This window comes from Photinus pyralis, unplaced genomic scaffold (genome assembly GCF_008802855.1).
Source record: "Photinus pyralis isolate 1611_PpyrPB1 unplaced genomic scaffold, Ppyr1.3 Ppyr1.4_LG10, whole genome shotgun sequence".
In the NCBI taxonomy this organism is placed as follows: Eukaryota; Metazoa; Arthropoda; class Insecta; order Coleoptera; family Lampyridae; genus Photinus; species Photinus pyralis.
In genome coordinates, this window is record NW_022170250.1 from 13,446,834 (window position 1) to 13,472,011 (window position 25,178).

At 43.9% G+C, this 25,178-nt stretch overlaps 7 protein-coding genes and 1 long non-coding RNA gene across 11 annotated transcripts; 4 read left to right on the top strand and 4 right to left on the bottom strand.

The window, feature by feature from the left end:
- Window positions 1–466: 466 nt before the first annotated feature.
- Window positions 467–2,925, bottom strand: LOC116161534 (14-3-3 protein epsilon). Of its 2 annotated transcripts, none has more exons than XM_031474914.1 (3): window positions 2,486–2,925; window positions 1,392–2,042; window positions 467–1,323 (listed from the first exon to the last, which is right to left on the bottom strand). In XM_031474914.1, the coding sequence occupies exons 1-3, from the start codon at window positions 2,547–2,549 to the stop codon at window positions 1,235–1,237; spliced, it is 804 nt and encodes a 267-aa protein (XP_031330774.1). In that variant the 5' UTR covers window positions 2,550–2,925; the 3' UTR covers window positions 467–1,234. The 2 variants fall into 2 exon arrangements, with proteins under 2 accessions (XP_031330774.1, XP_031330775.1); XM_031474915.1 differs by having other exon boundaries at window positions 467–1,290; window positions 2,486–2,921.
- A 1,694-nt stretch (window positions 2,926–4,619) lies between these two features.
- LOC116161533 (cyclin-dependent kinase 1-like) lies at window positions 4,620–5,679 on the bottom strand. The gene is made up of 3 exons (XM_031474913.1): window positions 5,538–5,679; window positions 5,168–5,486; window positions 4,620–5,118 (listed from the first exon to the last, which is right to left on the bottom strand). Exons 1-3 carry the CDS (start codon window positions 5,642–5,644, stop codon window positions 4,645–4,647), a joined length of 900 nt encoding a protein of 299 aa, XP_031330773.1. The 5' UTR covers window positions 5,645–5,679; the 3' UTR covers window positions 4,620–4,644.
- Window positions 5,680–5,845: 166 nt separating this feature from the next.
- On the top strand, window positions 5,846–6,763 carry LOC116161538. The gene is made up of 2 exons (XR_004143403.1): window positions 5,846–5,985; window positions 6,278–6,763. It is a non-coding gene; the product is annotated as an uncharacterized LOC116161538 (long non-coding RNA).
- Window positions 6,764–8,718: 1,955 nt separating this feature from the next.
- Window positions 8,719–9,386, top strand: LOC116161536 (transcription factor 15-like). Its single transcript, XM_031474916.1, has 4 exons — window positions 8,719–8,855; window positions 8,910–9,040; window positions 9,094–9,185; window positions 9,234–9,386. The coding sequence occupies exons 1-4, from the start codon at window positions 8,752–8,754 to the stop codon at window positions 9,324–9,326; spliced, it is 420 nt and encodes a 139-aa protein (XP_031330776.1). The 5' UTR covers window positions 8,719–8,751; the 3' UTR covers window positions 9,327–9,386.
- Window positions 9,387–10,209: 823 nt separating this feature from the next.
- On the top strand, window positions 10,210–13,895 carry LOC116161530 (lipoma-preferred partner homolog). The gene is made up of 7 exons (XM_031474910.1): window positions 10,210–10,360; window positions 10,418–10,922; window positions 10,975–11,162; window positions 12,393–12,794; window positions 12,983–13,161; window positions 13,210–13,330; window positions 13,609–13,895. Exons 2-7 carry the CDS (start codon window positions 10,424–10,426, stop codon window positions 13,738–13,740), a joined length of 1,521 nt encoding a protein of 506 aa, XP_031330770.1. The 5' UTR covers window positions 10,210–10,360; window positions 10,418–10,423; the 3' UTR covers window positions 13,741–13,895.
- On the bottom strand, window positions 13,816–19,229 carry LOC116161532 (lysosomal acid phosphatase-like). The gene is made up of 4 exons (XM_031474912.1): window positions 19,008–19,229; window positions 18,857–18,955; window positions 14,677–14,913; window positions 13,816–14,623 (listed from the first exon to the last, which is right to left on the bottom strand). Exons 1-4 carry the CDS (start codon window positions 19,131–19,133, stop codon window positions 13,910–13,912), a joined length of 1,176 nt encoding a protein of 391 aa, XP_031330772.1. The 5' UTR covers window positions 19,134–19,229; the 3' UTR covers window positions 13,816–13,909.
- On the bottom strand, window positions 19,226–23,303 carry LOC116161531 (CXXC-type zinc finger protein 1-like). The gene is made up of 5 exons (XM_031474911.1): window positions 23,107–23,303; window positions 22,577–23,055; window positions 22,280–22,530; window positions 20,204–20,709; window positions 19,226–19,557 (listed from the first exon to the last, which is right to left on the bottom strand). The coding sequence occupies exons 1-5, from the start codon at window positions 23,128–23,130 to the stop codon at window positions 19,327–19,329; spliced, it is 1,491 nt and encodes a 496-aa protein (XP_031330771.1). The 5' UTR covers window positions 23,131–23,303; the 3' UTR covers window positions 19,226–19,326.
- A 110-nt stretch (window positions 23,304–23,413) lies between these two features.
- LOC116161537 (oxysterol-binding protein 1-like) lies at window positions 23,414–24,182 on the top strand. 3 transcript variants are annotated; one of them, XR_004143402.1, is made up of 2 exons: window positions 23,414–23,772; window positions 23,817–24,182. XR_004143402.1 is itself a non-coding variant. In XM_031474919.1 (2 exons), exons 1-2 carry the CDS (start codon window positions 23,515–23,517, stop codon window positions 24,001–24,003), a joined length of 333 nt encoding a protein of 110 aa, XP_031330779.1. In that variant the 5' UTR covers window positions 23,414–23,514; the 3' UTR covers window positions 24,004–24,177. The 3 variants fall into 3 exon arrangements, 2 of the variants coding, with proteins under 2 accessions (XP_031330779.1, XP_031330777.1); XM_031474919.1 differs by having other exon boundaries at window positions 23,414–23,660; window positions 23,817–24,177; XM_031474917.1 differs by having other exon boundaries at window positions 23,414–23,673; window positions 23,817–24,175.
- The last annotated feature ends 996 nt before the right edge of the window (window positions 24,183–25,178 follow it).

A 25,178-nucleotide genomic window follows, 5' to 3' on the forward strand; every position in this document is an offset into this window, starting at 1 on the left:
ACATTGTTTAATCAATAACATTTTACAGTGCTTTTCACCGACCCTATTTTCGTGGTCCAATAAACACCAAAGGCTTGTATGGTGCTGGTCCAGGTCTCTTAAACACAACATTCTTTCCAATTAATTACTTTGAATTGACACTTTCCCATTCTAAATTCTGCCAGAAATGATTATATGATCTCCTGATACTTCTAAATGTAAGTGCAAAACAAAAAGCTACAAATAGAAAAAAATTAATGTAACAGGATTGCATAAACTAAAGGTGTATTTGTTTAATAGAAATTTTTTAATTAATATTTTACAGTGTTTTTCATTGACCCTATCTTCACGCGAATTTGAACACCAAAAGGAAACCCATTTAGTTTCTGCCCTTGAGCGCAAATTCCAAGTTGGCCCAGGTCACTACAACAGAAAAATCTTTCCGATTAATTAGGTTGGATAGATGAGGGAAATAAAAAGAGGTATCGCAGTTTTTATAATTTTTATGGTAATTTTACAATTAAATCCTTTTTCTTGTTAATCCATTCTACACATTTTACAATCAAACGCACGAGTAATAAAAATGCAAAAAGTACATACATAAAATATGTCTCTAACAGCCAAACCGAGCGGAGAATGAAACTTTGGCGGCCTCTGCCGGCGGCGCGCCGAAGTTCCATTCGGAAAACTCCCTAAAGCTTGGTCATAGTAATGCATCAATTAATGAGAGTAGTTGCTGCGATTATTTTTTCTTTTTTTTTTATTAAAACACAAACTGGCGACGGCAAATACAATGTGCTTTTCCGAACTTATTGCTATATAGACTACATAAAAACGGAACTCGGACAAAGCGTCTCTAATTTTCTTCTACAGTTTTCTTTTTAAGTACTGGGAATAGGAATGCAAACGACACCTACGAAAATTGTGATATATATACTTTCATTTTCTTTTGTTGGAAATTCTGTAAAAACGCCCCCGTATTATTATCAGCGGAATATGCAAACTGAACCGAAACGATTACTACAACTTGTGTCCCCGAAGAACATTCACCCAGGCACTCCTTGCGCACGTAAATACAGAAGTAAAGTTTACAGCTATAGATAATATTAGTCGGTAATAATTAATAATAATAATAATACATTATGTACTGGGAGTGATACAACACTGCACCTCTTTGAGGTCCGTGGGCGATGCCCAAGCAGCACTGCACAACACTCGAGTTCTTACGACACGACCCGTTCCTCTCGTCGCGCAGTTACGAGACGTCCTGGTCCTCGACATCCTGCAGCTGCTCCTTTGGTTCCGCCTCACCTGCCAAAGCAACACCGTCATTTGCAGTTCCGCCTGATAACGACAAAAAAATATAATAAAATTGGGCGCGCACAGTACAACGGCCCATCGTTTCGACTTACCGTCACCCTGCATGTCGCTCGTCCACAGCGTGAGATTGTCCCGCAGGAGCTGCATGATGAGCGTGCTGTCCTTGTAGCTCTCCTCCGAGAGGGTGTCGAGCTCGGCGATCGCGTCGTCGAACGCCGCCTTCGCGAGCCGACACGCTCGGTCCGGACTGTTGAGGATCTCGTAGTAGAACACTGAGAAGTTAAGCGCGAGTCCCAATCGGATCGGATGCGTGGGCGGTAGCTCGGTCATCGCGATGTCGCTGGCCGCCTTGTAGGCGACGAGCGAGTGCTCGGCGGCCTCCTTGCGATCGTTGCCCGTCGCGAACTCGGCGAGATACCGGTGGTAGTCGCCCTTCATTTTGTAGTAGAACACTTTGGACTCGCCCGTGTTCGCCGCCGGAATTAAGTGCTTGTCGAGTACGGTTAGGATGTCGGAGCATATGTCGCGCAGCTCCTTCTCGACTTGCCCGCGGTACTGCCGGATCATTTCCAGTTTGTCGTCCGTTCCCTTGTTCTCCTCCTTCTGCTCGATGGACGAGATGATTCGCCACGAGGCGCGTCGTGCCCCGATCACGTTCTTGTACGCGACCGAGAGGAGATTGCGTTCCTCGACCGTCAGCTCCAAATCCAGCTTGGCCACCTTCTTCATGGCCTCGACCATCTCTGCAAGTTGAAAACGTTTACAAGGCGCCAGATTTCAAAAACGCGCGCGGGGCGAAGATATTGATCCAGTGTTTCCCCACCAACCTCCCCCGTTTTCACAACATTCACACAACCACCCCCAAAAGAGGTCAAGGCATTTTTAGTTAGATAACCACCTGTATGACTCATACCAGCAGTGGGAATTATTAAATAATTCGCCTGACCTGCTAAAAAAAAACTTGTACAGGTTATGTGCGGACAATGGGAATTTCATTAATAAAAGATGAGGGCCCGATTGGAGATGAAAAAATCAATCGAGAATCTCGCCCGCACCTCACAGCAAGAAGCCGCCGCCGCCACCACCGATGAGGAGCGAGGACGTGAAGGACCGCGGTGGTGGTGGCGTCAGAATTTCGGCCACAAAAACGCCGAGGTTTCGGCGAATCGATAAAGGAGACACTTACCGTCGTACCGCTCAGCCTGCTCCGCGAGCTTCGCCTTGTAAACGTTATCCTCCCTTTCGGACATTGCGCTTATTTGATAAATGGAAAAACACACGACACTTCAAACACCACCACGAAAAATCCCTTTTACGAACTATTAACAATATGGCCGCCGCGACGTGAAACACAACCCTACTACAGCTCTCCCGTCCTTTTCACTCTTTCGCACGCCTGGCTCGTGTGACGTCAGCTGCGCGCGCGCAACTCTCTTACGATCCGGGGAAAAAAAACCTCCTAGTTTTACGGGAAAAGGGAAATATTCTTCGGTGACGTTTTTTTGATCGAAATTAGCGCGATTTTGTTTTCACGACTAGCGCCTTTTCAAAGCATGCTATTTTAAAAACCGGCGCGCACACGGTGCGTCGTCGTCGTTGTCGTCGTTCGCCCGGCCAGAGGACACCACCCCCGCGACGGAAACTTTTGGACGAAATGACCTTCTTAATTTTTCGTCCACTCGCCGACCTCGTTACTAATTTTATTATCGTCTAGAAATGGCGCGCACCTTTCGACGGTTTGCGTGCGTTCCATAAACTTTCAATCGATGCTACCGGCGTAGCGTGGACCGTCTCCAGGTCGGACTGGACAGCGGAACGCACACCAAATTAAACAAAGTGAAAACAGTGCAGGCATTTTCAGAAAGAATTATTGAGATTTCGGAACATCAGTTTGTAACACTTATGTTGCACCCTGTATAATGTTTTCAAAAATGAAGTCTCTAAAAAAAGGCGCCGCGATAGTCTATTCATTATCTAATACCTTTTGTGGACTTTCAAGACCTAAAAAATTACAGACGCTAAAGAAACCAATAACGTAACGTAAAAGGATCCCCAAAAACCATAAATTAGTTTAAAAAAAACTTCTTGGGGACACATTTAAAGGCTCATAATATCTCTTGAATGTTCGCAAGAGACTCCTTGGGCGAATATTAGCTACAGCATCTTATAAAAACTAGGTTCAGCCCTTAAACAATAGGTACGCATTTCAAAAACAGCCTAGCGAAATAATAGCCACAGATAGCACTGAAAGATTTGGAAACTGTTCGAGGTTTAAAAGTGCTCATACACTCACAAAAAAGCTTGAAACTTTAAAGGTATCCCCTAACCCCCCCCCTTCCGAGGTTCCTCCAGACGTGTATTAAACAGTATCTAAGAGCGAATTTAAACAATCATAAATGCTTACCTATGAATACGTTTGTAGGCGCATATGGATCAGGCTCTTATAAAGGCCCCTTGAAAGATCATATCAACAAAATTGGGGTAGATGAGGACAACACATGTCACCTCTGCTTCAAGGAAGAAGAGACAGTGGAACGCACCAGCTGCTGTCATCAAACAGAGATTACAAGACCTGGGTAAAATTCTGCAATAGCACCCCGCCAGCAGATCAGGGAATTGCAGCCGGAGAGTATGCTCAGATTTTTCTACAGTAGCTCTCTTTGGGAGTAAGATACAGAGACACACACAATATAAATATCAAAGCCCAACTCATAGGGGAGAAAGAAATCCTACCCCCAGAACAACTGATGCCACGTTCTCCCTACTATCAATAATTTCTGCACTGTACCCAGTGCTACATTTTTTAGTAAACATGTTCAGCTAAAGGACTTTTGGTAATAAAGAACCATGGAACCCTACTTTCCTGGGTAGTATTCACCCCTACAAATTTCTGATATTATATTTGATAGTGACATGAAACAAAAGGTTTTAAAAATGCAACACTGCATTCTAGTGATTAAAGTGAATTGAAATGTTGCATTTGAATCTACAAAAATGACGTTTATGCACATTAGAAATGTATATTTTGTAATAAATAATACTACATAAAAAACAACAATTGAAATTGTATTATCTAAAAAATTTATCTAATTTTACTATTAAAGATTCATCTATAGGATGTTCTTATTCACCTGCCAGTTACCTAAAAGACCCTGTATGTCGGAGAAATATCAATAATGGGCGTGAACAATTATGATAACCAGATCTGTGATGGTATAAATTAAAAACTGGACTGCAAGTCATATCCTAGGGGAGGATAAAGTCGACAACAATAAAATCTATACAATATCTACACTTAAAAACGAAATTGACTGCCAGACTTCAAGAATAGCGGCACAGTCGCAATTACTTTGGAATCTGCGGTTTAACAGACAAATCTAAATCGGCAAAGTACGGATGCGAAACCATTTGTTTGGCCGTAATCCGTTTCGCCGGATCGTAAATCAGCATCTGCTTCAACAGATCGATTCCGCTCGGCGACATGCACTTGACTTGACCCTCCAGGCCGTAGTTCGTCCAGGTCGGAAAGGTGGCCTTGTAATCGGGCAGGGCGGAAACGCCGGGCCACAGCTCCTCCGTTGGCGTCTTCAGCACGCGAAAGATTCTAAACAGCTGATCGATCTCGGAGTCGCCCTGGAAGAGCGGACGTCTCGTCGCCATCTCCGCGAAGATGCACCCCAACGACCAGACGTCGATCGGGCACGAGTAGCGCGCAGATCCGAGCAGTATTTCGGGCGCGCGGTACCACAACGTGACCACCTCGTGCGTGTAAACGCGTACGGGCACGCCGAAGGCGCGACCCAGTCCAAAATCGGCCACCTACAAGTATTTTTCCTCTCTTACAAGTACCCTTAAACGATCGTCTTACCTTAATCGACCCGTCAACGCCAATGAGCAAGTTTTGCGGCTTTAAGTCGCGATGCAACACCCGCCTTTGGTGACAGAATAAGATCGCCTCGTTAATTTGGTACAGGTAACTCTGAACGAGCTTTGGTTCCATCAGGTCGTTCTGCAGTTTGTCGAGGTACTTCTTCAGGTCCATCGATAGAAACTCGAATATTAGATAAATACGCGCCTCGTCCATGACAAAGTCGTCCAGGGCCACAATGTTGGGATGGCGCAGCTCTTGCAAGAGCGAAATCTCGCGAATCGACGTCGAGGGTACGCCGTTGTCTTCGCCTTCGAGTCTGCACGACGAAAGTGTATTGGGGAGGAACTGACGTTGCTGGTGAACTTACCGAACTTTCTTCATGGCAACGAGCTTGCCGGTCTTCTTATTGCGAGCCTTGTAAACGACACCGTAGGTGCCTTCCCCGATCTTTTCCATTCTGACAAAGTCCTCCATTTTGGCTTTCAGTTGTGGCACTCAATCAAAAAACTAATGCGAAGGAGTAGGGCCCATTTTACGGAAAAAATTTCAGAAACCGTTTGCTTGACCGTTGCACCTTGCAGTTTGAAAATGAATTCCACCAATCAGAAACGAGCACTCGCCGGTACATTATCCACTGCTGTCAGTTTGACATAACCTCAATTCAATTTTGAATTTGTCCTCCACAAAGGGTTCTTTATTCGAAGGCGCCAAGGCGTTTTTTTTGCAATCTCGACAATTTCACTGTTCCCTACCCAATCCCACGCATAAATTCTTTCATTTCTGCTTCATTTCCGATGCTGGCAAGTTACTAAGAGGTAAGTGACCCACATATTTACTTTTGCGTCTTTTCCTCCAGTTGTTATCTGTTTCCTAAATAAATAGATGAGCTGTGAGTGCTCTGTTTAAGAGCAACATCTCAAAGATAAAAGGTAACCTTAACTTCTACTATATCGGGACACTAAACCCTCAGATCATTTGTTTGTTCCCGCGAGTGTTTGACGGTTGTTACATCACTAAGTCTTCGTGTTCAATTTCTGGCTTGGCCGCAAATGGACCTAGAAATAATCGTTTCAAAGGTCTTATAGTACATGCTTCTTTCTGTCGCAGATTTTATTCAACATCCACGATGTCAGGATACCGCCCCCCATACACGATAAAAGAGGAGAAGCTAATTCTAAACTACATCATTAAGCATCAAGGATATTACCAGTTACGGGGTCGTAAATTTTGGGTGCAGATGGAGGAAAGTTTGCCAGGCGAAAGAACTTGGCAGAGTATGAAAGAACATTTCAGAAAACAGATGATTCCGAATATTGCAAATCCGCTGTACAATTTGTCATCGAAGGAGATAAGTTTTATAAGAGACGGCTACAAGGTTAGCGCGAACGACGGAAACGATGCCAAGCAGACGAAATATCCGGCCAGAAACCTCGACGAGTATATGACGTCGGACGAAAGTGATTGATAGACTGTACCTCAAAAGTTTGATTCGTTTTTTACAAATTTTATATAGCAGAAATGCTTAAATTAGCTACTTGTAAAATGATTGTTTTTTCATTTATTTTTTAATAAAATTATGTAGATTAAAAGAGAGTAAGCCCATATTTATTACTTCCTTTAGAGCTCTGTGAAGAGGCTCTTGTAGGAAATGGAAAAACATCTGAAAAAGGTCTTGCGGGCTTCAATTTGTTTAAAAGGCTTTGAAGACCATTAGACTCTTTGCATATTTACGAGAGCTAGTATGAAAAAGGTCTTGAATGCTAGCAAGGTATCTACCATATGAAGTGGATGACCTCTTGAAATTACACAAAAAGCCTTGGTCAACGCCTAGAAAATTCTAGCATAGGTAAAAGACCTCAACAGTTCTGGCTAGGGCCTGAGAAGATCTAGGAAGGAGAGAGAAGGCCTAGAAACTTAGATTGTGCTCAGGAATGCGCACAACTGTAACGTATTTAAAATGGTTATCAAGTGCTTTCTAGAGCCTCTAAAGTGCCTGGAACGCTTTTACAATTAATGGACCGAGACACTTCTGGAAAGACGCTAGAATCTCTAATTAAGTCTTTTTTTTTGTGAGCCAGTGGAACTCTTCTATAATAATAATAATAACGTCTTTATTAGCTGTAAATCTAAAGGGCGAAGTTCACCTAGGGGCAACATCTCCACCAGGTGTTTCCACTTAACCCATAGACACAAAGCGCCTTAGATCTATACATCACTTTGTTGTATCCCCCGCCCCGAGACATGCCAATCTAATAACCCTCCTCCTCAGCACTGTGGTGTAGTCTTATATTCCGTTCCCTTGTTTTTTTTTTATTATCATCACGGTCCGGGCGGTGAAGCCAAGCCCCCGGCCGACGTCTATCCAACTGCCGTGCCCGGTCAGAGTCGCTGAAGCACAGACGAAGGTTCCATTCAATGCTAGGACATTCCGGTTGCACGTTCCGGGTCGAAAATGGGGATGGTAGTTGAGGACAATTTATCCGGTCACACATATCTCTTTCGTTCCAATTTGCCATCCCCTCTACATTTATGACGTAATACGTACTGCGCTGTGATTGGCTCTGCCATTTGGTGGCGGTAAATTTGAGATTTAAATTACAGAATGTGAGCGACTTTGGTGCTGTAAATTTGTATTTGTGCGGGAGATTTAAATTTTTGAACTTTCTCCCAATTTGCGTCGATTCTGTTCCTGAGGCCATTTTGCAATCACACTGTACTGTAATTGACTGGGTCACTTTAAATATACAAGGTGTAAAAGAAATCGACACACAATGACAGACATACGACAATTCAGAAATTCAAATCTCTCACACAAATTCAAATTTTCCGCCACAAAATAGCACAGCCAATCACAGCGTAGTACGTGTGACGTCATAAAGTGTAAAGGGAGGGGGGATGTTGGTTCCTATACTGTCCTCTTTACCATCATGGGATTTATATGAATAAGTCTAGAAAACGCTCCGAAGGTTTTTTAGAAAATCCAGGTATCGCGTTAGTACTAAAGAAATGATAGTCTGAAGCCATGGAGGGATCTGGGAAATAGAATTCCTTGAAAACCGATTTGAAATCGTAAAATTATAATCGTAAATTGTCATTTCACAAGGGAAGGATCTGTTAAAGACATTAAAATGGATCACAAACGTGTATCTGTTGAAGTAATTAGAACATCTGGCGGCAAAAGCCGGCCAGTTTTCGAAAAATTGGACGATTTGAAAAGGTCCCACCCGCCCTACGCCAACAAAGCAAAAGGTGCAAATCCTCGAGAGTGCGTAAATTAGCTGCTAAGGGAAATTTTAACGACTTCCGTTTAAATGGGTTCATCGACGTACAAGCGCAAATCCACGCAAAAGCAAGTCGCGTAAACGCAAGGGTCTTGGCACCCAAAGGCTATTATAAGTTCGGATTAATTTTGCTTTAATTCGCACGACGAATGCTTTGGGTAGTTGGCGAAGATTTTGCAGGAAATGCGGCCATCTGTTCGTGTGTGGTCCCATTAGCCGAGCCTCGCACACATGTTTCGAGCATCGAGAAATTAGTTCACTTTGACACTTGTTTCAGTTTGATTTTATAACGTTTAAAGTATGGAGTTTTTACAACCGAAGCAGTGCAAAAGAAGAAAGGAAGCACCTCAGCCGATCCGGCAGCGGTATCAGGCGAACGCACGTGAACGGGATCGCACTCACAGGTGACGCTCGAGCGGAAACCTCGCGTAATAAACTTACCTGAGCGCGTTTTTCAGCGTGAACACCGCGTTCGTAACGTTACGCACCTTAATCCCGACAGAGCCGAAGGATCGCAAATTGAGCAAGATCGAGACGCTGAGGCTTGCGTCGAGTTACATTTCGCATTTGGGCACGCAGCTAGTCGCAGGTAAAACGTCGATTTGGGCACGACTCATAATTTCGACGCACCTTCAATTTTAGGGCCAATGGCGCAGCCCTGCCTGAGATTTTCCGATTCGAATAGGCTGTGCACGTTTTGTATAGCGCACAAAAAGGCGGGAACGACGGATTACGTAAGTAGGCCCCTTTTGCACGTGCGAATTTACGAACACATTCTAAAGGTCCCTTACGGAATTGGAGAATTTTTCTACCCCCCCACTCCTCCACCTGTCGATAATTATCACTGCAATCCAGATATGAAAATCTACACGTAGAGGCTGCGTATTAATTTCGCCTGTACTTAATTTTAGTAATAAATCCGCTTGTTTACACGAGTCGTTGATTAATTTATTGTAAAAATGTAAAGCGTGACGTCATCCACTTAATAAACGCTCAAGTTAAGTCAATTAGCAAATTTCGATGTTTCCATGTTAATTAGAAATTGGGCCCAGCATGAGCGCCTACGGAAATATTCACTTAGTACTCTCCCCCCCCAATTTTCGAAATTAAAAATTTTTTTGGGTAGAATTTCAGTTCACCAAACTTATTAAGTTTATATTTTATCGTTCGCAGGCCCGTAACCAGAATGAAGTAGAAGGGGTGGCCGGTATTCTTCTGAGTGCGGAGTTTAAGAGCTTTTTGGTAAAAACCTCCCCTATAATTTGTATATGTAATGCGCCGAGTTGGTAAAGGAACCACTAACCGTAATTTCCAGTGGGAGCAAAACCAGGTTCTAGGTGGGCCCCACCTAGCCACCCCCTAGCTACGGACCTGAATTCGTTTGTCTGTCCGTCCATTTAGATGGGATTCGATCAGAGACATCATGTCTCTGGATTCGATCAATCATTTTGAAAAGCTGTAAATGGCTTTCAATAGCAATTAATAAATCTTTCCACTTGTAGTATTTTCCCTACCACACTTAAGAGGTTCTGGAAGGCGCTAGAAAAGATGCTTTTTAAACCCTTTCTAATTGTTTAGAGTAATTAGACTAACTAAATACGACCTAGGGAGTTTGTACAAAGCACTTAAGAGACTCTGATTGGGATACCAATGGTAATATTTTGTACATAAAATTACTCTTTATCCAGTACGAGGGCGTACGCCACTGGGATAAGAAGAAATGGGCGAGACGAGTAGTCCAAACAAGTCGTGAAGGTGAGCGCGCAGTTTCCAATGTATTTAATCGATTATTCACTTGGACGATTGTCCTATTTGTCATACCGCAATGTCCTTTACTCATACTTCCTTTTGTCCCGCTGAATATCATTCGTCTACATCAAAATAATCCCCCAGGAATTCCGTCAGTCAGGTAAAATAAGGCTTTGTTATGATTTTGGCGTAATCTAACCTTACCTTTTTTTTGTAGGAAACAATGGACGATCTCGATAAACAATTGGCGGAGCTCCAGCTGATGAACAATGCCGATTTGTTACCCAATCCGAACTTTGGAAAGAAAATCGGCCCCGCGGTCCCACCCAAGCCCAAAAAACCTCAACCGCAGGTACCCTACTCGCACACAGTCAAACAAGCAGCCGAGCCGCTGTACTCCTCCAGGTTGCCGAGTGCAAATTCCTCACTCTTGTACTCTAATGTGCCCCCGCCGTCGCACTCCTACTTTAACGCGTCGACTTTGCCGATGGGACAGAACTACAATACGTACGCGAACGTCCCGAATACCATAAACGAACCCCTGACCAACTCGACCATTCCGATTAGCTCAAATTTCGTTCCGAAAGCGTACACGAAACCGGACCAGCACGTGCTCTACAGCAACATTCAGGTGGCGCCGCGGAACAACGACAACCTCATCTACAACAACTTGCCTCACTCGACTCGTGAGACAGTCTACAGCAACGTCTACACGAATGGAAGTAAGTATTCGCCGAGACGCTACAAGTGCACTCAGCTCGTCACTTTTGACAGCCGACGATTTACCTCCACCACCCCCACCTCTGGAGGTCATGAACGATTACGCACCATGTACAGTTAACACCAACCTGCCGCCCCCACCCGACGACCTACCGCCGCCCCCATCCCCGGTCAGCTCGAGCTACAGCGAGCTTAGACGGGCAACGCTTCCAGAGGATTACCCCAACTATTTAGGATCACAGGTAAGTTCCGCGGAGCTACTGAGCCAAGGGGGAAGTCACTAGAAATACCCAAAACTTGGGGAGTGGAGGGATAGCAGAAACAGGTTTGGGCAGGGTTGAAGTTGTAACCACAGATGCTTTGGTAAAGACAAGCATATCGCATATTGTAAAAGTGAGATGTGCGCATGCGCAATGTCAACTTATTTAAGGTCGTCGCACACCCACACGCGGCGTCGCGAACTGCTTTTTTCGCTCACATTGATTTTAATACGCCGCGCTTGGCTCAAGTGAGTGTCCTATTTCAAAAACTGCGCGAAAAAAGCGCCGCGTGTATGTGCGCGACGGCCTTTATAGAGATATTTTGTTAACCAAAGATTCTTCTAATGAAGACAAACATATCGCATATTTTAAACATCAGGTGTGCGCACTGCGCAAGCTAATTTTCGTATTTAATAACGGCGCAGACCGAATATGCCCCTTTCCACACTACCGGAACAATTTCTAGGATACTGCACATTTTAAGCTTTTTAAAATTTGCGTGGGGGGGGGGCAGAGTGGCCAGTAATCGAGCAATTTCAAAGTGGTTCTCCCTTCATACTGCCGAAAGAGTTTTGAGTATTTACTTTTTAAAGTGTTGTCTTGCATATTGTACTGTGGGGTGGGGGGGAGTTTGGGGTAACAGTGTACATTTAGAATGATTCCTCTAACAGTTTTGGATATTTTCTGGAATTTTCTACAAAAAGTGATTTCTCCCTCAGGTCGAGATTAGCCGTAAATGTATGCTAATGATAATTTTTTAAAAAGCATGCAGGATACGAAAGCTATTACAGAGCCCCCTCTCAGGTAATGCCTTAATATACCATAGATTTGTTAAAATTTGACTTTGTAAGAGTGAGAGAAACGTTCTGTTCTTTTCTTTTTTATAATTTAAAATCTGCATCCGCCATTAAACTTGCAAAGTAAGAACCAGATCGATTTCAACCTGAACCTAAAGATCCTTGGAGGATACCAACGCCTAGCTCCCTACCCCTGGAGAAAGAGGTAAGAGAGATAGGGAAATGTCTATTTAGACGTTAGCCAACTAGATCTTTACTTTTTTACCAAAACAGATGATGTTCTTTACGATTCCAGGGGAGATGTTGGTATCTTCAAAGGGTCCTTTGTTTGTACAGGTGACGGAAAAAGCCTCTAACTCTTTTCAAGGTCAAAAACCTCCATTGCGCTCTCATTACGCGTATGTTAATTCCCCAGGCATCGTCAACGTACGAGTCGATTTATGAGCCCATCAACCCAAGACCGCCTAGTCAAATGTCGTCCCGGTCGAATTACTCCCTCTACGCGCCGTACGTGAGCGGCGGCAGCAACATGTCGGGACCGAGTCAGTCGGCGAGTCGCGTCGGCGTGCGCAAGGAGCAGGAGGTCGACACGCTCACCGACCTGCTCGTGCAGGGAATGGAGGACAACGTCGAGGTCGACTATTACGGCATATGCGTCAAGTGCGGCGAAAAGGTCGTCGGCGAGAATAGCGGCTGCACGGCGATGGATAAGATCTATCACACCACCTGTTTCACGTGCCAGCATTGCGCCATTAACTTGCAGGGGAAGCCGTTTTATTCGCTCGACGGGAAGCCGTATTGCGAGGAGGATTACTTGGTAAGAGTAACGTAATTAACCGCTTGGGGGCGAAAAATCGTTTCTTATTTCATTTGTTTCGATTTCAATTGTTTTGCACCTCTAAATAGCATTCTGTAATTGGGCGCATGTCTGTTGAGGGCCCAAAACAAGAGAGGGACAATAATAATAATAATAATAAGCAGCTGTATTTATTCTGGCCATTTCAGAATACGCTTGAGAAGTGCTGCGTCTGCACGAAGCCGATCTTGGATCGCATACTACGGGCGACCGGCAAGCCCTACCATCCGAAGTGCTTCTGTTGCGTAATCTGCGGGAAGAGCTTGGACGGAATTCCGTTCACGGTCGACGCGACGAATCAGATACACTGCATCGAGGATTTTCACAAGTAAGACTCGCCGATGTTAAGTTCACGCTGCGAGCTTAGAGCTTTCAGGAAATTCGCGCCGAGGTGTTGCGTCTGCAAGCAGCCGATCATGCCCGAACCGGGACAGGAGGAAACCGTCAGGGTGGTCGCACTGGATCGCAGCTTCCACATTCAGTGCTACAAGTGTGAGGTTAGTCACTGTTAGCAATTACAGATGGCGCGACCTATTTTATTTAGCGTCTGTTTGCATGGAACTGTGGGCGGGGCCAACTTCTCAGTAACCACGCCCATTTTAGGAAAAGTTTCTTTACACGCTTTGATTTTTTTTTCAATATGTTCAGTTATCAATTTATCGCTGAACAGACTATTGTTTTTGCGGTTACTGTGAAATTGACCACGCCCACAAAACAAACATCAAACAAAATTCCCAATGGGCGGGGCCAATTTGACATGCGTGTTATATTCTAGGATTGCGGTTTGGTACTCTCATCCGAGGCGGAAGGTCGAGGCTGCTACCCACTGGATGACCACGTCTTATGCAAATCGTGCAACGCGAAACGAGTCCAATTGCTCACCCGTCATATGACTACCGAATTATAAGCACTTAGCTATTAGGGTTTTCTGGGGATCTTCGCTTAACTTGCCAGCTTATTTATACAAGAAATAACATTCCACTTCTTTTTACGTGCCAATATTGAATGTGATTTATATTAAAATTAACACAAAATGTAAAAATTATAGAATTTGTTAAAAAGCGTCGTTTTTGTACTTATGGCGGACGCGGCGGCGGCACCGTGAAATTGGGATCGTCCGACTTGCACTCCTCCTCCCAATCGTCGGGTACGACGGACGAAGTCAACTGTATCAGTCGATCCAGCGGGCAGAACTTTTCGCAGTTGGGGATGGTTAGTTGGTACGGGACCGCGTGCGGATCTGTGGAGTTTCTAAAGAACACCTCGACTCCGTACTCTTTCGTGTTTAGGTCCTGCGAAAACTCGAAGAACGTATTTATGGCGAAGCCGGGCACTTGCGGATGCCACAGCTTTAACGCGCTCAGAATATTAACGACGGTCGTGTCGTGCCCGATGTACAAGAAGGCCTTGCGCTGCTTCGGTTTTAGAGTTCCGTCGGCTACACTCTTCCAGTCCTCGATCATCTTCTTGAGTAAAACGCCGCCCTTAAATCGGCTGAGCCGGTCGTTGTAGACGTTGAGTACGAAACTGAGCTCTGTTGATTTTAACATGCGGTGCGGATAGTACTGTCTCGTCCAATCCGGCAGTGGCAATCCGAACGCCTCCTCCGCCATAAGCGTCGTGTAAACGTCCTGCACGTCCTCGAAGTTTTTGATATTCTTCCCCGTAATTCTACTCAACTCGGTAAATAGGGGACCTTCCTCCTGCAACTGTCTCTGTATCTCGGGACTATGCTCCACCTTTTCCAATTCCAAATGGTACTGAGGACACGGGCGCCTCACTAACAGAAGCTACACAAACAACGGCATTAAACCGCGAAGGGGGATACATTCGGTCAACTTACGTTGTCCGTATCCAGAGGCTCCGAATTGACGGGAATCGGTTGCCAGTTGAGTATACCCCAGTACTGGTCGTTGTTGGGCGCCCAGAACCCCGCGTTGATGCACTGCGCCGTCATCTTTGTACGGTCCACGCCCGTGGTTTGCACGTAGTATATGTCGGGTGAGTAGTGAGTGCCTATGAAGTGCCCGTAACGGTTTCTGAGGAATAAACCGTGCTCAAATAATTTTCTCTTCCCATCCTGTAATGACAAGATACTTAGCGAAATGAAGATTGAAGTGGTGGTGCGAGGAGACTGGGCGACTATATAAATAAGCGGCAATTTTGTACTTAATTCTTGAAATAAAAACGTTCTTTAGTGATCCGCTTGACATTATTCGTGTAGCTCTGCATTCGAATTGATATTTTTGACGTATTTTCTTCAAAACGTACTCCTTCTACACCACTGAACCGATTTGGGCGATATGGGCACAGCTTACTTACTATCTAAGCTGTGATATGGGGCTCATTTGAAAGGACTTGATCAAGTATTCCGTGCATACCGATATTTAATTGTTTTGCGCATGCGCAGTGAACAGTTGATTTAACGCACGCGCAATGCTAACTTTTATTCATCAAGATATTTAAATGAAACTTCAAACACTACAAATATAAGTAAAATTAACGACGTTTCCAAAATATTGTAGACCCTCAAAGGACCCAGTAGTAACTTTCCCCAACAAAACCAACCGAACAACAATAGCGGATTACTGGCGGACTCCAATTTACAGTCCTTTTATGAACAAAATATGGCTCTCTTGCAAATGATAAGGGAAGCTACAGTGGCGTCCCAAGTGACAAATCGTTATTGTACAAGTTTGCAAGCACTCTTTTCAGAACTGCAGTCGGTTGCTGGCATTCTGTTTTTTAATTCTATGTATTGGCCACCTTTGCTAAGCAGAAAATCAAAATTTCATCCCTTGCATATGATAAGAGAACTTCCAGGGGCGTCCCAAGTGACAAATCGCTATTGTACAAGAGCAAAGGATCCTATTTATTAAAGAAATTTAGCGTACGTGCCGTGCAAACAGTGTATATAGATACCCTTCTAGTATTGTACTATAACGATTTGTCACTAGGTACGCCCCTGGAAGTTCCCTTATCATTTGCAAGGGATGCAATTTTCATTTTCTTCTTGATAAGGATGCTATAACATTGAATTAAAAACATAAGGCCAGCTGCAATTCTGAGAAAAGTGCTTGCAAACTTGTACAAGAACGATTTGTCACTACCTACGCCACTGGAACTTCTCTTATCATTTGCAAGGGATGTAATTTTCATTTTCCTCTTGATAAGAATGCTATCACATAGCATTAAAAAACATAATTCAAGCAACCTGCTGCAATTCTGAGGTAGTTAGTCAATGATATGCTGACGTCACCGCATACGCAGGTATTTAAACCCTGACGTCACTATTTCATCTTCGGCCAACATTGGAAAAATGGCTTGATACTTTCACACGGGTCCAGAGGGAGCGTCTCAGGATACCCCTCCACCTATGTTACAGGTCGCCAAGCCTCAAGAACAATCTAAACCCCGGCGCTGAGCAAAGGAGGCCAGACTGGCCCGAAAGGGTCAAACTGCGCCAACGGTCACCTTCAAACCCTGACTCAGAAGCAGGCTCCTAGAGCTAACTCCTCTGTTCGCCCTAAAAGGCGTGCGACACTAGCACCCACTTTCAGGGAGTGGAGGTACTGGGCGAGATCGTAAGGATGTCGTGCGAGTGGCTGAAGGAGGTGATGGGCTGCTAAGGGTAGTGCAGGAAGATTGCCTTACTAGGCTCCGCAAGGCTGCCATTTGGTCCCGGGGGGAACTCGAAGACCCGGTGGCGATCAAGCGGCGCTTGGAGGTGCGCGAAAGAGCAACATCAAGGGAAGCTGGTAGTTTTCGGAATTGACGAAAAGGACTAGGCTAATCGAGGGGTCAGGAACCTATTGAAACGGAGGGGCAAAAGTTAACAATTTGCAAAATTTCCTAGTTTTTAAAGAACCACTAAAAATTTTCGTAGTATTTGGTTATATACAGGGTCCTGCAAAAGTGCGCCGGTCTGGTATACAATATTTTGTGCAAATGTCAACTATAGATGATTGTGGATCCACAGAAATTATTTTTGAATGTACAGGGTGTTCCATTTTTACGGTGTCAATTAATAAAAGATTTTTTTAATAGAACACCCTGTATATTTTTACTTGTATTAGTGGCATTTGTTAATCTCTACATTGCCATGAATCGCAGCCACAGGACTAGGCTAACCGGGGGGTCGGGAACCTATTGAAACGGAGGGGCAAAAGTTAACAATTTGCAAAATTTCCTAGTTTTTAAAGAGCTACTAAAAATTTTCGTAGTATTTGGTTATATACAGGGTCCTGCAAAAGTGCGCAGGTCTTTCCTAGTTCATACCTAGTAAACAATAAATTTTGTGCAAATGTCAACTATAGATGGTTGTGGATCCACAGAAATTATTTTTAATATACAAGGTGTCTCATGTTTACGGTGTCAATTAATAAAAGATTTTTTTAATAGAACACCCTGTATATTTTTACTTGTTTTAGTGGCATTTGTTAATCTCTACATTGCCATGAATCGAAGCCACCTTGATTTTGAAGTTAAGAAATACATTTGATCAATAATGTTAATTCCAGTAAAGGGTAACACTTTGATAATGAGAAAGTTGGATTAAGTGATACAGGGTGTTCACGAATGAAATGGTAAAATTTCCAAAACGTCAAACTATTCTTTTTCAATTGGAACTACCTTATTTTAGTTCGCTATTCGATTGTGTTTTGAGTTCTCTTCAATTTGTGTAGGGGATGTTCTGTGCTCAAACCCCGTAGTTTTTAGGTTATTCAATATTTATCACAAAAGTACATACCCATTAATTAGTTACATGTTTATACACCCAAGTAGGCTGTGATAATAGAAAATAACCTAATAATGGCCAGGGAGGAAGGTTCAGCTATGGGTTTTCCTCTCTAAAGGAAACTTTACAAAAAGGAACAGAATGTAGAATCAGTTCCTTGAAGAAAATTGAGGGGGGTTATACAGAGACCGCAAAGGAGACCTTAGAACTCACAATATTACTCTGGAACTACTCAGGGGGAACAGAGGAGATTGAGTTTTGGTTCGACAGATATAGTGAACCTAATTAAAATTAGGTGGGCAGTGAAGGAGTTTCGATCCGTATAAATCCCCGGGAATTTTTTCTATTCTACTACAACAAGGTCTCGACCTGCTAGCGTACACACTATCTAAAGGCAAGTTTCTGGGAGTGGAGGGACCTAAAAGTCGTATTTATACCGAAACCTGGGCGAGACTCCCAAGCCTATCAGTCTAACCTCGTTTTTCCTAAAACTATTGGAGACCGCACTTATCAATCAATCCGGAAAATCCTGTGAAATTACTATCCAGAGTAGTGAATGCAGTTAAAAGGGCGATCTCGTGTTAGGGGGTGGCTCCAAGAGCGTTGTTAGATAGAGAGAGGCCTGTGGGATTACATATGACACAGAAAACAACATACGAAGAATCGCATACGATTTTCAAGAGGGGAATTTTTTGCCATTCAAGTCGAATTCGGAAACCAGACTTTTAATCCGGCTCATATTCAATAGCCTGATCTTTGAACTCTTAGAAATCGATTGGCGAAGGTTTGACATCGCTCTCTTTTCGTTCTCGAGTTAGACGAGGAACAGACAGACGGACGGACAAAACCATCACATAAGGGGAATTTTTTTTCTTTCGAAAACTTCCCCTAAAAAGGAGAAAATTCCAGGACAGAACCATTCCAAGATTTTTCTGGATACCCCAAACGGGGAATCAGCATCATCCATCTTAAAGGTAAGGATGAAGATAAAACTTGTGACAGAGATGGTTTGATGAAACACCTGCACAATATGGGATTGACGGACGGCCCGTTATGAAGAGGTTGTGGGGGAGGAGGAAGAAGCACCACACCACGTCATTTTTTGGCAACGTGAGGCATACACAAAGGCAAGGGAACGCCTACTTTGGAAATGAAAACAAAAGACAAGAGGAAGTAACACTAACAGGCATTCTGGCAGGAACCGACTGGGACCTCCCCTAGCAGAATAATAATAATAATATCAAACAAAGCGCTACCAGACAGAGGATATTTGCAAAAGACTTACATTGGTCAGTTGCCCCCAGCCGCTAGGATAAAACTCGCTATTCGCGTACGGGTCATTCGGGTAGGTGTCGGCAGGCGTCCGTATTCCATGTCGATAAATCTAAAATGGGGCCTCACAGTTCGAACGGAAACAATATAATGCTACGACTTACGATGTGAATCAGTTTCAGTTCTCTATTTCTCGGCGGATCGCCCGTGGGCCTACGGTTCCACTGCGGATTGTCGATCCGTTGTCCGGATGCCGCCACGATAGCGACCGCAATCAGTTGCCAAAACATGTTTTGACGCCAACCCGGAGCGAGAACACCTTATATAATTGGTATTATCATAATGTTGACCCGGCGATAGCTCGAGATTAATCAACAAGTGGTTTATTTGTGTTCAATTTAATTTATTAGTTTCGTAAGGTTAAGTCAATACACTTTAGAATGTTAAGATTATTGTGAAATAGATAACCCCGAAGCGTGAACTTTACAGACGAGGTTTCTCTCGCTTCTTGAAACGTTTCGCCAACTCCAACTGTACGGCGGCTTGATCCTGCTGGCTTGCCTTCGTAATTTCCTCCATCACCTCGTGGTTGTAGGTCGAGTGCAACATCAAGGCGAGAACGCCGGCGCGCGAGGCCATGCTCTGGCGGATGTGGCGCTCCTTCTCGAGCAGCTCGTCCATCTTCAGCCACTGGCGCACTCGCTCTAGGTCGATCTACAGAAGACGAATTGTCAGTGTCAAGTTATATGAATGCAACTGACACATTTTCGTACAAAAATTGTATTTATTTTATTTTATAATTGTCAAATTGACATTTTAATCGGTTTGAATTAGTTGGCTAAGGGGAGATAAGGTGAAACAAATGATTGTGCATTCCAATGACATCTGTCATAATTAAAAATGGGATGCGGAGCACGAAATAAAATGATGTTCAGAAGTTTTATAATTCACTAATATACATATAAAAGACGGCATCGTATTTTTATCATGAGATTGTATTAAGTCAGAGACACACGCTGCGTTAAAATCGTATTTTGGGACGGTATGGAATATCCCCCAGCTAAAGGGAGAATTGATGACCATATTCCAAAAGCAACTGTGATGGTAGTTTTCAGAAAAAGGTAATGGTGCTGGAGGAGCATTCTTTCCCCCAAAATGATTATGACAATTAGTGTGATTATGATTATTTTGTAGGTGGTGTCATCAAAGACGAAAGTTGTCAGGGTTGAACATTTTGGGGGAGGCTGTAGCACCCCCCCAGCTAAAGTGAGAATTTTGGGAGAAGATTCCCTCTGTATTGGAGGGGTTTTGTGCACCCTGTAAACCTAATCGAGCAACGAAACAAAAATGTTCGGCATACCTCGGCACGTCTCAGCTTTTCCCAAACGAAATGCTTGCCGCAAGACTTTTTGGGCGCGCGACAAAACTCGCCGGTCAGGTCGAAGACGTTGGTGACCAACGGGCACCCGCACACCTCGTTATCGCCGACCTTCGGGTCCTTGCAGTGCTCCGGGCACAGGACGCGCAAACGCTTGCAGTACGTGCGGTTGTTGGCGTTGTAGAAGTCGCAAAACATGTTGTTGCCCTCGATTCGTGTTTTGAACTTGGAACCGAAGGAGGCCTGCGACTCGTACTTGTTGAAGCACTTTTCCATGTGCTTGATGGCGGTGCGCGAGTGTATCTCGTGGCCGCACGTCAGGCAGTAAGTCGACAGATCGGCCTCCTCGTCGTTGTCCTGGTCTAAATTCGAATCGATGACGGCGTTTTTTGCGCGCTCGACGATGTAATCGAGCTCCTTGTGTCGCTTGTCGAGCTCCTGCAGAATCTGACGCACCTCCAGCTGGTTTTTACGTACTTGGTCCAAGGCTAAACGTCACAGTTTGTGAATAACTACGGCGCACTAAGAGGTCTACCGCCAAAGAAGTTTGAGGTACACAGAACTCACCAGCGGCAAAACCGTGGCACGCGCGCGAGTGGCTAAAGTGGGGTCCGTTAACTTGGCCCCCCCCCACTGAGAGATTTGATAGTCGTATTATTTTGAAATGAAAGCGCTCATTATACGCTCATATGCGCCACCGATAATAACTCTTGCGCCATTATCGTTTTTTAGAAATCCGAAAAAACATTGGGGGGGGGGGGCAAGTGAACGTAGCCCCCCCCCGTACGTATTTTGTCCCTTGTAACTAGGTCACCTGATACATTTGGTTATGCGCTCAATTGCGCCACTTGAATTAAAGCTAGCGCCATTACGGTTAAGCCATAAAAAATTTTTAAAAAGTGGGGGGGGGGCTAACTTAACGTTTTCAAAAGTTACGTTTTTTAACATGTTTTTTCTACTACATCGTACCTTTCATCATGCGCTAAAATGCGCCGTAAACAAAAATCTTGGCGCCATTACAGTGTTTCAGAAACACTATACAGGGTGTTTTTTGGGAGCTTTAGTTAAACGATTCTGGGAAAGTAAAATAGGTAGGTTTTTAAAAATTTGTATTTAGGAGTTACTCCGAAGGCCGAATCGATGTAAAATATTTTCAAAATGGACGCACTTCCGGAAATAACTTTTGTAAACGCTAAGTTAGACCCTCCACTTTTTAAAAATTTTTTATGGCTTAACCGTAATGGCGCTAGCTTTAATTCAAGTGGCGCAATTGAGCTCATAACCAGATGTATCAAGTGGCACAAATACCGGTAGCAAAATGCGTTATGGGGGATTCCGTTCACTTGCCCCCCCCCCAATATATTTAAGGATATCCAAAAAACAATAATGGCGCAAAGATATCTTTTTACGGCGCATTTCAGCGCATACCTGAGAGTACAATTTCGTATGAAAAGATGTTAAAAAAAAGTAACTTTTAAAAACGTTAAGTTGGCCCCCCCACTTTTTGAAAATTTGTCACGGCTTAACCGTAATGGCGCTAGCTTTAATTCAAGTGGCGCAATTGAGCGCATAACCAAATGTATCAGGTGACCTAGTTACAAGGGACAAAATACGTACTGGGGGGGGGGGGCTACGTTCACTTGGCCCCCCCAAATGTTTTTTCGGATTTCTAAAAAACGATAATGGCGCAAGAGTTATTATCGGTGGCGCATATGAGCGCATAACGATCGCATTCATTTCAAAATAATACGACTATGAAATCTCTCAGTGGGGGGGGCCAAGTTAACGGACCCGCTAAAGTGCTATTTCCTTTAACACTTGCTAGACTAAGCTTTAATTTGAACTATAGCGCATGCGCAAACTAAAATCTGCCATTTTTTGAGTGATTCCCTCAGATTATGCGATAGAAAGAGCTGGATGGTTCTGGAAAACCATCAATTACTCCCAAAAGCTACAACTAAGGTTTTCCAGAGCCTCCCAAGACCATTTCAGAGCTGAATAAGCCAACAAACTGAAAGTTGTGTGATGGCGGTAGACCCCCCTCCCTCTTCCGCTTACCCTTGATGTTCTTTTCTTCAGCAACGCACGGACTTAACGCCCACTCCTGGATACGCTGCGGAAGCACTTGGTAAATACGATTTGTGGCCAAGCGAACTCCGCAAGTATCGGAGCAGTACTTCGAACCGTACCGAGCGCTATTAACGCAACCTGGTCCGTAGCACTGACGAGGATAGTCGGTCATTAAATGCGCATTGGGCGGCTGTTCGATGTCGGAACCGGAGTCGCGACGTCGCCGACGCCCCCGAGTTCTAAAACGCCACCTTAATCATCCGGCGCCGGTCGAATTCGACTCACCCTCCGAAATTCACGCAGATCCTCTGCTTGCAACGCTCCTTCTGACGTCCGCCTCCGTGCTTGTACTTCCGCAGGCACACGTCGCACCGTCCGCAATCATCCGTCCGATAGCATCCCATGCAATCGCCGCACTTCTTATTCTTCTTATCGGACTTGGTCTCGCCGCGCTCTCTGCGTTTCCGCACGCGGTACTCGTCCTTGTTGCCGGTGTCGTCGCGTTTGGTTCGCCAGCGCGTCTGCAAGGTGGAGTCCTCCTCGATGCAACGTACGCAGAAGTACTGCTTGATGTGCTTCGCCTCGCGTTCCGAAATTCCGATGCAGTCGCCGTGGTACCACTCCTCGCACGCGTCGCATGCTATCATAAATCGCGAACTGTCCGAAGAGCGACAGATGCAGTAGGCCTGTCCGTCCTGCCTTAGAAGCGTGTCGATTTTCGATTGACGTTCGGGTAGCAGGAATTGCTTCGCAATTTCTTCCCTCTGGAAGATTTGGGTGATCAACCCTGAACGCCCACTTAAATGAAAACTTACCGAAATGTCTCGTTTTCGAGACATTTTCCCACAGAACAATTAACAACAAATTACAAAGGAAAAATTAGGTTAGAAATCCGTGGCAATTAACATACTGGGGACATTTTTTATACTGGATTTGCAAGGTATTTGCATATTCTGAATTTGGGGAATTACTCAGCTTTAGAACACTCTAAAAAAGAGTTACACAGCTTTAAAAACACTGTTATTTTATATTAAAATTGATTATTAATAACGGAATGTTTAGTAGATAAAATGTACTTAAGTAGAGCTGATGAACTAATTAAAGTAGATCAAATGTAATACAGTAGAGCTACTGATCTGGTCAGAGGGGAGCCCTATCCCTTTTTTGTACCTCAAGCAAGAAATGTGTTTTGAGTTGATAATTGAAGCATTGCAATTGCTAGAATGGGCGACAGTCCTACAAATACTGAAACTGTGTGGAACAATCGCAAGCCAACCATGGAGGGATGGCTCTGCAAGTGGACGAATTGTTTCAAAGGTTACCAACGGCGATGGATCGTTTTGCAAGACGGACACCTGTCTTATTTCAGATGAGATTCTCTGGTAATTGCAATTCTGAATGTAACCCGCTCGACGAGGAGTTAAAGACAAGCTTAAAACCCAATGTTTTGTGCCGGGGGGGTGGTGATGACAGTGCGAAAGGTGAGAACTGTGCATACATTCGTTTTAAGCATGACTCATTGCAGGAAACAAGCTGACACGGAACACAAATGTCGCGGTAGCATGCCCTTACGTGGCGCCTCGATTCGCACAGAAGATGCCCGCACTTTTTTTGTTACATCGAATGGTGATACGCAGACGTTCCACTTGAAGGCGGCGTCGCGAGAGGAATGTCAACAATGGATAACCGCACTTGAACTTGCCAAGGATTGAGCCACAAGAATTTTGTTTATTATTATTTATTGCATCTACTCTCAGGGATATACAGATCTTAACTTTGACTGTACAAACAATTTTTCCAATTAAAGAATCTTCTATTTGTTTAGTTTAGGGATTTTGTTTACATAAAAAAATAGCATGAATACCTCTTCGCCTATTTGTTTGATCATCATAGTCCGATGTTTCCCTGGAAATTTAGTGCGAGAGCACACTGATAATTATGTTACCAATTGTGTAATAATAATAATGATAGGTTCCTCCACAAGTTTCTATTCAGTTTGAGAAGTTTAGAAGACTGACTTGCCCTTTGTGGTGTTTTTCATAATATAATAATACAAGGTGGCCATTTGAAAACGAAACAGAGCCTATTTTGGGAACCTCAAAATATCTACGAAAAAATCCTCGGACCCGTCAATTTTTTATTCAAGGGGGAACAATTTTTTTTTTGCTAGTTTCGCCCCCCTGACGAAGGTGACAAGCGCCCCCAATTTTTTAAATCGAATGGGGGGTCGAGTGATAGGTACCTTATTTTGAAGGTATTTGTATGTAGATTATGAACCCTTAAGTTTTAAATCGCTACTAATTTATCTAGCCGATACAGGGGCTAATAAAAGTTATAAAAAATGTTCTTCTACATTCTGAAGGAAACGACCGATCAAAAGTGAGTTGCTGTCGAGTCACCTTTGGAATTTTTGTTTTATTTTGTTTTAATTTGAACTTCCAAAGGCGACTCGACAGCAACTCATTTTTGATCGCCCGCTAGCACTTTAATAGTTATTTGTATACCAAGGCTGCGAAATGATTGTTTGGTGTACCGAGAGAATAAGTGTTGGCGTAGGCAATCAGATTTGTTAGAGGAATTACACAGTACACATTTAGGTATACAGGGTGTCTTTTTGGGAGCTTTAGTTAAAAGTTTCTGGGAAAGTAAAATAGGTAGGTTTTTGAAAATTTGTACTTAGGAGTTACTCTGAAGGCCGAATCGATGTAAAATATTTTCAAAATGGCCGCACTTCCGGAAACACCGGAAGTAGATAGTAACTTCGTTATTTTAAATGGCAACCCCTATTTTTTATTGCATTTTTGAATTCTACGTGAAATTTCACTTCTTTTGATACCCAGGTTACTATCTACTTCCGGCGTTTCCGGAAGTGCGGACATTTTGAAAA

Coding starts and splice junctions, on each gene's coding strand:
- LOC116161537 (XM_031474917.1), top strand. CDS start 23,474: ATGTGTTTTGAGTTGATAATTGAAGCATTGCAATTGCTAGAATGGGCG. Junction 23,674..23,816: donor ATTTCAGATGAGATTCTCTG/GTAATTGCAATT, acceptor GACTCATTGCAG/GAAACAAGCTGACACGGAAC.
- LOC116161534 (XM_031474914.1), bottom strand. CDS start 2,549: ATGTCCGAAAGGGAGGATAACGTTTACAAGGCGAAGCTCGCGGAGCAG. Junction 2,043..2,485: donor GCAGGCTGAGCGGTACGACG/GTAAGTGTCTCC, acceptor TTCAACTTGCAG/AGATGGTCGAGGCCATGAAG. Junction 1,324..1,391: donor GAGCGACATGCAGGGTGACG/GTAAGTCGAAAC, acceptor TGTCGTTATCAG/GCGGAACTGCAAATGACGGT.
- LOC116161533 (XM_031474913.1), bottom strand. CDS start 5,644: ATGGAGGACTTTGTCAGAATGGAAAAGATCGGGGAAGGCACCTACGGT. Junction 5,487..5,537: donor GTTGCCATGAAGAAAGTTCG/GTAAGTTCACCA, acceptor TTCGTCGTGCAG/ACTCGAAGGCGAAGACAACG. Junction 5,119..5,167: donor GCGTTGACGGGTCGATTAAG/GTAAGACGATCG, acceptor AAATACTTGTAG/GTGGCCGATTTTGGACTGGG.
- LOC116161530 (XM_031474910.1), top strand. CDS start 10,424: ATGGACGATCTCGATAAACAATTGGCGGAGCTCCAGCTGATGAACAAT. Junction 13,162..13,209: donor TGCATCGAGGATTTTCACAA/GTAAGACTCGCC, acceptor TAGAGCTTTCAG/GAAATTCGCGCCGAGGTGTT. Junction 13,331..13,608: donor TTCAGTGCTACAAGTGTGAG/GTTAGTCACTGT, acceptor GTTATATTCTAG/GATTGCGGTTTGGTACTCTC.
- LOC116161536 (XM_031474916.1), top strand. CDS start 8,752: ATGGAGTTTTTACAACCGAAGCAGTGCAAAAGAAGAAAGGAAGCACCT. Junction 8,856..8,909: donor GAACGGGATCGCACTCACAG/GTGACGCTCGAG, acceptor CGCGTTTTTCAG/CGTGAACACCGCGTTCGTAA. Junction 9,186..9,233: donor AGGCGGGAACGACGGATTAC/GTAAGTAGGCCC, acceptor CACATTCTAAAG/GTCCCTTACGGAATTGGAGA.
- LOC116161531 (XM_031474911.1), bottom strand. CDS start 23,130: ATGTCTCGAAAACGAGACATTTCG. Junction 22,531..22,576: donor ATCTGCGTGAATTTCGGAGG/GTGAGTCGAATT, acceptor GTGGCGTTTTAG/AACTCGGGGGCGTCGGCGAC. Junction 20,710..22,279: donor TGAAGAAAAGAACATCAAGG/GTAAGCGGAAGA, acceptor TGTGACGTTTAG/CCTTGGACCAAGTACGTAAA.
- LOC116161532 (XM_031474912.1), bottom strand. CDS start 19,133: ATGTTTTGGCAACTGATTGCGGTCGCTATCGTGGCGGCATCCGGACAA. Junction 18,956..19,007: donor AACTGAAACTGATTCACATC/GTAAGTCGTAGC, acceptor GCCCCATTTTAG/ATTTATCGACATGGAATACG. Junction 14,624..14,676: donor AGCCTCTGGATACGGACAAC/GTAAGTTGACCG, acceptor TTGTTTGTGTAG/CTTCTGTTAGTGAGGCGCCC.